Source organism: Limulus polyphemus, unplaced genomic scaffold, assembly GCF_000517525.1.
Source record: "Limulus polyphemus unplaced genomic scaffold, Limulus_polyphemus-2.1.2 Scaffold629, whole genome shotgun sequence".
NCBI lineage: Eukaryota > Metazoa > Arthropoda > Merostomata > Xiphosura > Limulidae > Limulus > Limulus polyphemus.
Genome location: NW_013666239.1, coordinates 378232 through 390126, shown reverse-complemented (window position 1 = coordinate 390126; position 11895 = coordinate 378232). Strand labels below are relative to the sequence as shown.

General features: G+C 31.4%; 1 protein-coding gene across 1 annotated transcript in view; it reads left to right on the top strand.

The window, feature by feature from the left end:
• The first annotated feature begins 207 nt into the window (after positions 1-207).
• The window catches only part of LOC106459567 (optomotor-blind protein-like), a 51789-nt gene continuing 40101 nt past the window's right edge, over positions 208-11895 (top strand). The window contains exon 1 of the mRNA XM_022386072.1: positions 208-560. Within this exon, the coding sequence (XP_022241780.1) occupies positions 208-560 (353 nt within the window). The remainder of the gene's footprint in view (positions 561-11895) is intronic.

Here is an 11895-nt window from a genome sequence, read left to right as displayed (position 1 = left end):
TGAGAGGGTGCTTCGGGAAAGTTACGTATCCTCCCGTCTGTTTCTAGCCGATTTTTGCGGCCAAAGTCGGATTTGGTGCATTCATCACTGTGTACAACATTTTGCAAATAGTGTCAATTTTACCAGCGGGACTCAGAGATTCTTCTACGTCTATCCTTCTTCATTCTGACTCCTCTCTCTTGGCCTACGCCGTGCACATTGTACTCCATGAGATTCGAACCTTCGGACCTGGGGTTTGGACAAGGAATGGCCTACCACCCGTTCCTCCTTCCGCTTGCCCGCCAGCCGGATTTCACAATCAACCCGTTAACTCAGCCCCCTTACTTTCCTCTACCTTTTTCTCATACCTATTCTCCGTCGCTCTTCCCCAAGTTACCGACTCTGCCACACTTTACTGCCGAAGACATCCTAGCTCACGGCGGACACCTGAGGCCCATGCAGCCATTAGAGTCAGAAGAAGACGGTATACAGGACGACCCAAAAGTTTTCCTAGAATCCAAGGAGTTGTGGGAAAAATTTCATTTGCTGGGAACTGAGATGGTTATAACAAAGTCTGGCAGGTAAGAAACAACTTTCTCATCTTGAATATATTTTAGTTAGTATAGGTTTCACCAATATATTATTGATTAGTATTTCACCCAACAACTATTTAGTTAAATTGAAAGTCAATTTGAATGGACTATAACATGAGATTTATACATGCTCATCATATTGTTGAACTTAGAACTCCAAAATTTAGTATTGCATAGAAATACTTTAGTTCTTTTACTACATAGCAAGTTGCAAGTCAAATGTCTCTGTCTTGAAATAAAAACGAAAACATATCTTTTAGAGGGGCTCGTTCCCCCTCGGTGGACAAAGCAGATAGCTCTATGTGGCTTTGCTATAAGGACACACACATCTTTTAGTTTTCAGTTGGAATTATCGTGCAACGAAAGAAAGATAATTCTAAAATTTATTCTAAGCAATAAATTCTTTAATATATGTATTAAGCGCTTTTTTGGTAGCGATGTAATCATGACCAATCACGAGCATGCAAGCCTCACAGTGAACATCGTAAGTAAAACGTATTGGTTTAAAAAAAATATGTCAACATTTTTGATACGAGTGGAGAATTATACATATAATAAATCACATCTTCGCTATACAGCAAGTCTTGTAATTATTTTAGATAGCTAGTAAATAGCTGTCTAACATAACAATATAGAGTGTTTACTTTTATCTTATGTTCATATTCCGTTAACTTTTTTGTAATTATAATCTTTTGTATAATATATTATTTTAGCTAGTTTTAGCTATGATGCTATACTTTAAAGATCTTGGCTTGTATTATTATGCATAGTTGTTATTCTTGGTAATCCGTTGTTATTTGTATATAAGATTTTTGCAATATATATTTCTCGTATTTATAAAAAGTGATTTTCTGGATTTCCATAAATCTTTATGGTAATATTTATATATTTGTGAATAAATAACTTTTAGAGAAAGTTTAGAAAACAGTTACTTTTTATATTCCAATTTTTTCCCAAATCCTTAGAAAGCTCTTATTGAATATAGCAGAATTATAATTTTAATGTTTACATTTTTTACTGAAGTGTGTGTCTGCAGTTTGAATACGTTTTACGTTATTAATTGTATGTTTAACTTAACAACAGTGAATCCACGAATACGTGAATTAAAAATATAGGACAAAGCATTATTTACGTATACATATAAAAACTAATAAGTTTTAATCGTTTGATGTACCACTGAAATAGATGATGGTTGATGGATGAAGATATATACTACGTATTTAGTAATAAACATAGGAAAACTATTTATAAATCTAAATAGCTATTCATCTTTATTTTACGTATTCTTACAATTTAAACGCTGAACTATACATAATCTATTCTTACATTTGAAATAATTCTTAGCGTTTTCAATGTGTGAATTTACTGTTAGGGAATACCTTGGTTTGGGCTTCAGTTTAGCCATATTGGACATGCTTTATGTACAATGATGAAATATAGTTTTTTATAATCGTATATATATATATCAGTATGTGCTCGTGCGTTTGTATAAATGTTAATAGCAAACAGTAAATCGCTTGAACCTCAGAACCAAATGCAGAAATATTTCAAGAATTTATAATATCGCAGAGCTGTTTAATCCAACCGTGATTAATTGCTACGTTTTATGACCCATTATGCCGTTATAATGAACGGTTTTCTGTTATTATATATTAGTATCGATTGTAGAATGACCGTGACGTTATATGCACTTTCAAAGTGTGTATTTTATATACAGTAATTACAGAAAACATTTAGGTTCTTTATTCTCTCTGGATCTCAATCACCTGAACTTTTTCAATACTAAAAGGTTTAATATATTGTTAGCGTTGATAGAATATTTTGTCATTTTCTAAAAGTGAACTGATATGCTTTGAACGAGATTCGAACCTATATCCTCATCAGACAAAGTGATGTTTTTCAACAGTTCTAGTTGTTCTTACAATTCCGTTTTAAAACTGTGCTAACAAAATTGAACACCTTATATCTAGAAATGTATAAAACAATTTTGAAAATAATCTACATAGGTAATTTGAATCAGCTTTTTTATGATATTTTGTCGCTGTGTCCAAGAACGCCCGCAGAAAAAAAAATAGATGGGGTCAAGTAACTCAAGTTTGAAAAAATTATGAAATCGAAATACAAATACCTTATGATTTCCCAATAACATAAAAGAATAATTGTACATATTTAGTAAATTTTTTTCGTTTTGAAAATCCGGGGGGGGGGGGTGAATTCCCTTGCCCCTTCCTGCGGGATCCCACGGCTGTGTCTGTTTATCTATGTATTTGTTCGCTATGAATATCACACTTTCTAAAGAATAAGCGACCTATTTTAGTGCACGTATGTAGAGCCATTGCTTATACACTATGTATGTTTAGAAAGCAATTGGTTCGATGACGGTCAACAAAACACGCAGAAATACTGTATTATACATATGTATACTGTTACAAGAAAAACAAAAACGTAACATTTTTTAAGTTAGTCATGTAGCCATGTATTCTTCGAAAGCACATCGAGACTAGGCCTACGTACAATGTTTCTCACAACTTAATGCAAAAATTGTAATTCTCACCTCTCAAATCTTTATCTCTCACGCGTTTAAAAATACTGTGTATTACTCGTTCTTCTTATCAGACGTAGAATTAATGATAGCTCTTGTATTTTAATAATAATAATAACAATAATCCATAACAGTGTTAATTTAATAAATTGTAATAATATATTTTAGTTAAGTTTTTAAATAATAATACGCCACAACGTCAGTTTAATAAAATGTAAATATTTTAGTTAAACAAGTAACTTTTCTCTACACTTCTGCTAATAGAATAGTAATTAATAGAATTAAAGTTTCTTTATAACTGATCGAGTCCGTTGTGAAATGAGCTGATACCTAAAGGCCTGCAAAGCAGGAGTGATTCGAAGATCATTTGATTAGTGCTTATGTTACGCGTGGACTAGTTTTCCAACATAGTTGATCATTAGGCAAGCTTAACCAAAATGTTTCTGTCACAGCTGTTTGTGACAGCTCTTTGTTCTTCAAAGCGAACAGAGATGCGTGATATTGAAGTACATCTGCCTTTTATTTTGAAGGGGAAAAAAAGGAATTCAGAACTGCGATTAATTTTGTGATTATAGCATAATTTTGCTATTTTATGTTGTAAATGGATACATAAAACGTCAAAAAGCTATCTTGTGCTTACTTTGAATATTGGAAGTTATTCTGTAGAGCGTTTAACTTGTCAGGATTTGTTTAGATAATTTAACCCTATAGAGTATCGAACCTTCATTTTTGATAATGTCGCGTTTCTTTAAAAATTTGTAAGTTTTCCTGAAGGTTGCTGAAATTATGTTTTCGATTATGTTTTGTTTCACGAAAATGTAAAGATTATCTTGTTTAACGCGTGAATTTTATGCTACTATAAATAATGTGTCAGTTGCAATGTTTAACTTGTGCTTTAAAACTTTGGGACACTGGTTTTTGATCTATAATTGTGTTAAATTTTGAAAAATGTTCTGTCGAATCTTCCATATGTATTTTTAATGATTGTTTATATACTAAACCTTTTAAACTTGTTTAGTAGGATATAGAAATTATATTTTAAGGATATGATACATTTCAATATCTTGTTTTAGAATTTTGATCTTGTGTGTTTGTAGGTTCTGTTTGGTTCTACAATAAAATATTAATCAAATGCTTATAGTCTCTCTTCTGCATTAGAAATTTACAATTTGCCTTCTTAAACTCTGAAACCGTATGTCAAGGTTATGCTTGCTATTTTGAAATTTTGTCCTGCAGGACTAAATCTTTACTACACTATTTTTTAAGTAATAGCCAAATAAAGCAAAATCTGCTACTTTAACTAACAGCTCCTTTTACAAAGAAAAGTTTTGATTTTGATTTGAATATTCATTATTTCCAAACCTTAAAAAAATTTTGAAAAGTGTTAAGTTTGATTTTGTTAAGCACAAAGTTACAAAATCGGCTATCTGTGCTCTGCCCACCGAAGGTACTAAAACCCGATTTTTAGCGTTATAAGCTTTCAGTCTTATCACTAAGCCACCGATGGGAGGAGGGGGGGGGTAGAAGACAAATTCATTGAGAAATATGGATATACTCTGCAAATCTTTACTTCATAACATTTCCTGGAAATCCATTGGCATTTTTATCACTAGTCATTATCGAGTTATAATCTCTAATGGTTTATAATCTATCAGTTGTCCGTAACGAAAGACCGAATCTAATATACTTTAATTTGGTGGAAGTGTGAGATCGACACTAAAGAGGTCAACATATTTTCTTAAGTTTGTTAATTAAATGTCTATCTAAAAGTAAAGTGCGTGCCTCGAATGGTTTTCAAATGTCTTGTGTAAATAATTATTGTTTTATGATTAATATTATAAGAATTTTTATAATTATACCCGAAGCAAATATATCAGTAAAACATTTTATCAATGAACTAGTCACTAGCAAATTCTTGAATTTTTTGTGTGTGTTATGTTTTATGTTACGCTCTTCTTCGTAAAATTTCGTTTTTAGTTGGACTCTAACACACATAATTAATTTGCATGAGTGGGCCATAAAACAACTATGCAATACTATGAGATTGCAAGTCATTTTTGCAGTTGTAATAAGTCCAAAATATAGTTGATTTTTTTTACGAGTAGGTAAACGTATTTGTTTGTTACAACGGAGTTATTATTTTGAAAGTATTCTAAATAAGTAATTTAATTTGTATTTTCGAGAGAAGCTTTGAAAGTCAAATACTTACAGTCACTGAGAAAACTGAACATATGTTACATATGCTGTCTTGTCAGCAATTTTAATATTATTTCTTTTTTCGTTTTGTGTTATTTGAAGCATTTTTCAATATTTAATTCTAAGAATGAGTTAAAATATATCACATATTATCTTAAGTTGAGGTAAAGTAATTTCACTGTAGACATTTTAAACGTGGCACTCTTTCGTGTAGAAGTTATATTTTATGGGATGCTATTTGTAAACTTTTCAGTTTTCCACTCTATTAACTATTTGAGATATACTTGCTTTCTCAAGCATATTTTCTTCTCTCTGATTTGTTTCCTAGGAGAAATATCGTTGAAATCTTAAATGACAGAATTGTGTTAATTTTTAGGATAGCAGATATCTCCTGGCATGACATAAGTGTCGGTAGACGTATGAAGTATATTAAACATGTACGTTGAGACTTAAAAAAAAAAACATTAGTGTAGCTGATAAAAACTAATAGTGAAACACCGATAAACGACAAGTTCATTACACCATGAGTTACATTAAGAATCAATTACAGGACGGTTATGATATAAACTTTTTATTCTGGGACTAAGTAGTAACTCCCGTTAGGAATAAGTAAAAGTACAGAGTCTAACATAAACTTTCAATCTGAAACCGAGTTGTAAAATTGGGAATCAATGAAAGGACAGTTGTAACATAAACTTTTTCTCTGGGACCAAATAGTAACTCCTTTTAGGACTCAATGAAAGGGCACTTTTAAACACAAACATTTATTTTGGGGACTCAGTAGTAACGTTAGGAATCAATGAAACACTCCCATTTTGACATTTACTTTGGGGCTCGTATTCACTTTTCACTTATTGACTTTTTCACGTAAAAGTTTATGTTTAGCTTGTTAATAGTTAAGGAAAATGCTACACAATAGGCTACCTGTACTGTACCCATCACAGTATCGAAACCCGTTTTCTAGCATTATAAGTACACAGACACTGGGGGGTAAAAGTTTATGTTAGTGAGCATTAAGTGTATGATTTAACTCATAGGCTTAATCATCCTATTAGAACTTCACTCAACAGCGTTGTTTTAACAGTTTAGTGAATAAATTGTTAAGGTACCTGCAACACATCAAAACTCGTCATTCTGAAACTTTTTTAGCTTAAAGCCTAAATGTTATCATTAATACAATCATTTAACTAAATACAAACAAAACAGTGAAGCATTAGAATAAAACACACATCCCAAGCATTTTGTTTTGTCTTTTGTTTCTGTGTTTTCTTATCGATCCCGAAAATATATTTTTTTTACCGTGAACACGACCCCTGCCATAAGCAAGTAAAATTCATCGAGGTCTTAGTCGATTTTGAGAAGCTAAATTGCGACTTATTTTTATTATAGGTGTTTTTGATTACAGAAATGATCAAATGATCGTTGTTTTTAGCAGGAGTTGTTATTACTTTTTTAAATCGATAAGGGAGTTAACCAACATTTAATAATTGTTAATTTCTAACAGAAGTTGTAAAGTATCTTTAAATATCAATAATTTCTATAACATCAAAAAGTTGTAACAAATATGTGGTATCGTTAAATTATTACAGCTCTATAAATAAAGCCTTTGAAATTCGATACATTTTAAATAAAGCTTTAATGAATACGTAGGAGTCGATAGGTTATATAACACTAACTTACCTATAAAAAGAGATAGCGCAGATTCTATCAGATGTTTCAAATAGCCACGAACCATTGATAGATATATACCTTGGTTATATTCAACCTAAAAAATCTGACTATAATAACCAACAGATTTTAACAGAAATCGTGACCGGTTCTATCAAATGCAGTAGATAACCACAAACCGTCAATAGGTCTATACCTTGGTTAAATTTAACCTAAAAACTGTCTCTAATAACAAATATATTTTAAAAGAAATCGTGACAGACTTTAACTAACCATCAAACCATCAATACGTCCATTTCCGTTTTTATACACCGAATGTATGTTGTTTTAAACAGAATAAAGAGTATAACCTCAAAACATTCTCTTTTAGCAGTGCTATGCAGTCCCAGCTCACTCATATTCTCTTTGAGCAGTGCTATGCCGTCCCAGCTCACACACATTCTCTTTTGGCATTACTATGCAATCCCAGTTTTCACATATATTCTCTTTGAGCAGTGCTATGCCGTCCCAGCTCACACACATTCTCTTTTGGCATTACTATGCAATCCCAGTTTTCATATGTATTCTCTTTGAGCAGTGCTATGCCGTCCCAGCTCACACACATTCTCTTTTGCCATTACTATGTAATCCCAGTTTTCACATATATTCTCTTTGAGCAGTGTTATGCAGTCTCAGTTCACACATATTCTCTTTGAGCAGTGTTATGCAGTCCCAGTTCACACACATTCTCTTTTGCCATTACTATGTAATCCCAGTTTTCACATATATTCTCTTTGAGCAGTGTTATGCAGTCTCAGTTCACACATATTCTATTTGAGCAGTGTTATGCCGTCCAAGCTCACACACATTCTCTTTTGCCATTACTATGTAATCCCAGTTTTCACATATATTCTCTTTGAGCAGTGTTATGCAGTCTCAGTTCACACATATTCTCTTTGAGCAGTGTTATGCAGTCCCAGTTCACACATATTCTCTTTGAGCAGTGTTATATGGCAGATGTTTACAAAAAATGCAATAGGGCATTGTTAACCCTAGCTAAGAATTCGCTATTAATTATATTCATGTAACTACGTGAAATAAGAAGTCTCATTGTATGTTGTTGTTGTTGTTTTTACTATAACGTATAATTAATAACATTGTCCCACATGTAATTCTATTTAATTTCCGAGTTATTTTGTAGCGACCGATATTTTCAAATAGTTTGTGTCAGATTGTGTCGTAATAAAAATGAGTTATTTTTAGTATACAAAGAAAAACTTGGACATTTTGTTTCGCGCAGTGTCGTTTTGCATTTATGCAACTCTAAGAATAAAAAGATAACTTCAATTATTTGATATACAATTTTTTGCTTTTTGGAGAAGTTAACCTTATGCATGTATATTACAGTTCACAAGATAAGGCGTTTTTCCATTTTTTTAGAAGCTGTATAGATAATGAGCTAAATATGTGTCCTTTTGTAATCGATCTTTAAACTAACGTATAATGAAAAAACATAAAATGAAACACGTTTGAATATATCTTATGGCAAAATGCATCATAATTAAAACAAACACATGTGAAAATTAACATGTATAAATATCAAATAAAATTAAATAATACATGCGCATGACATAGTATATGCACGTTTGAAACCTAGGGTTTAGCTTATGATTGGCATCACTGAATGTGTGATTACTCATCCATCACTTTACCCCGAAGCCATTATGCGTCTTTGATGTTTGTTGAAAGTGGATCTGCACAGACCCGTTTGGTTCCAGACACCCATTGCACTTTACTTGTCCTGACTGGCTAGGTTAAATAATGTAACAGACAGTATATGAATTGAAACTCGGGATTTATTAAGATACTTATAAAAACGGAAATTTTGTTGTTAGTTCCTACTTTATTTTGGTTGATAACTAGCTTAATGCCTATGTGTTTTTCATATTGCCGTTGAAACATATAACTTTTTTGTCGGGTTGTATTTAAAGTGTCTTGTTACTTTAAAGCTTTAAATAAAACGTATAGTGCTAATAGGAAGAAGTTCACAGCGTTTCTGTGCACAAACATGTTTTAACGGAACGTAAACATATTAATTTTACTAAAATATGTTTTGGGCATCAAATATTTCTATTTTCATTTACAGCTATGTATTCAATGACTTTCTGGATGAAAATGCACGTTTAACAATCAACCAACGCTGTGCCTCTAATGATTGTAATAACGTGAAATGTATCTCATGTTAATGATGATGATGCTATTAGAAGATAGATATTCATCTCTTAGCAAAGCTGAATCATCTGATTCTATAAGAAAGCAAATTTTTTAATCATAAGAGAAAGCTCAACAATCTGTTGAACATAGAGAAGAGTTAACTACCTAGATCTTCAACAAAGTTCAATGAGGTATTAAATCGCTATATAAATATGTATAGTTTTTTTTTTTTTAAGATTTTCCAATGAATATACAGGAAGTCTAAAGAAGGTAGTGCTGTAAGATATAGAGGAAAGTTAAACAGTCAGATTCTCTAACGAATGTAAACAATGTTAAACTAAACAATCTACAACTTTAACTAATAAGGGATAAAGCTTTATATGAATAGAACTGAAAATAAATATATGAAATGAATATATAGAACAAAACTAAGCAATCTAGATAAAATGTTTATTTATTTATCAAAAAGCTCAATGCTACCCTTCATCAAATATTTTGAAAAGAAGACCTGAAAACACACTTAATGTATTAGTTTAATTATTTGTGTGGTTCAGAACCGAAATAAGATTGAAGACATAAAGACTTCCCTTATAATATTATATATATTTATGCATACTGACATACGTATGTGTGTATGTCTATATACATACATGTAAATGTTTTATTTTTTACAATCGGTCAAAAAGGATTTAAGCTTCATCATGACGAATGACATTAAATATACATAACTCTTTGTTAGACATGTGAAATTTGTAATTAAGTGCTAACTTAGGAGACAGAATACGGACCTGTAATTGGGCCACAGATACCTAAAAGACGAAGAAATAAAAAGATATCTAACATCTGCAGCGAAAAACGATATTTAGTAAGAAAAGCAAAATAATAATAATAATTAAAATCCTGTTATTATTAAGCGATGTGAACGGCTATTTTAAAATGTATTGCCATGTTGGTAGGAACTTTCATGTTCAACTGAGGAGGATTGTGTATAATTATTATAATTATGTGGCAAGACCTCCGAGGATTTCTGTTACATATTTGCAAATTAACTATTAATTTTTTATTGACTAAAGTTATCAGAAGTGAGTGACTGTAAAGTTTAGCTGTTCACTAGGTATTACCATGTGCCCTGAAACCAAACAGCAAAAACAAATCTTATTTGTGGATGTACATGTAATTTTTATTATTATTCTAAAATTATATGTATTACACACACATATGTATTATGTACAGGGTGGGGCAATAGTGAGTGAACAGTTGGTGCTATACGGTTGGTACTAAATAAAATATTACGAGGACAATTGAGACAAATTTAATTGTTGTTTATTAGACGTTAATAATTAAACTACATTCTGAATGGAACAACTGCATACTCCCTTTTGCTCCACCTATAAATATAACAGCACATCTCTATTAATAAAAATATTCATAGCAATGACTGTACACGAATAGAAATGTCAAGTTAAATAAATAATTTCAGAAGAAATTTTACTTTAGATTGTTTATTATTTATTTACTTCATTATTGTAAGAATTTCAGCGATTAATATCAAGTTAGTAGAATGGTAGTTTTCATTAAAAACAAACAAACAAATCAATGGAGTGGTATTGTACACTACGTTCTCCTCCAAGACACAAATGACACTTCATTTGATCTGTTTTACCGCTAATACTTAGAAATTAGTAAAGTGCCATTGTTTACTTAATTAGACTTACCGATACACATATTTTATTCTAAAACTCCCAGCTTGTTGAGTTTAGCACAAATACTATTCCATGTGGAATTACTCGCTAAGTTTGGCCGAAAATAAATTTTTGCTCATATCTATACCCTGGACTGCATAATTAATTATTGTAAATGTTTGATTGCTATGCTATAGTTCTGAAAAAAATCTATAATGAATCCATACTGATAACGGTATAGTACTTCTTATGTAAATTACAGTTTTCTCTGTTATATAAATGATATAAAATATAGACTTCCTCTTGTTCCGAAGATAGTCAAACTAATCAGTTTACTTCCCGTGGAATAAGATAAAAGCAACAACATTGTTGCCAGATGGTTTATGTTAGAAGTTTAGTGACATGTGTGTTTTTGACAAGAAGACTGTAGTTTCTGCTTAATTGGCATAATGATCATAAACACTTTCTGTAGTTGTGACCTTTACTGACATCCTGACATTTACTAACTAACATATTTTAAGATTTAGTTTTTAAGAAATAATTATTTTGAAGACACTTAAGTAGTTTTTAATAGCAGCAGTCATGATGAGATGAATTCTAATTATTAATTTTTCGTTTACCTTATGTTTTCTTACAAGAATTTCTCACGATGACAAACGCTAATACTTCAGCATATTTTAGAATATGGTTAGACAGCAGTGGCGTAGCAAGGGTTTTCAGCACCCGGGGACAAAGACACTTTTGGCGCCCCCAACTCTGAAATGTTTTGATTATTTGTTTTGTGACTCATTACCCACTTAATGAAAATAACATAAAGAATTAACTACCGCCTTACACAGGCCTAAAATAAAGTCACAGTATAACATCTCACGATATCACAACTGTAAACCTGGAACCAATGAAGTATAGCCTACTAGGTGTACTTATATAATTTGTAAACCATTTTGATATTTATGTCATCCAGTATTGTTCAAAGTCACATAGCTAGAGTAATGTTTCAAGCATGCAGAATAAAATTCTATTATATCCCTAGTTTTGAAAC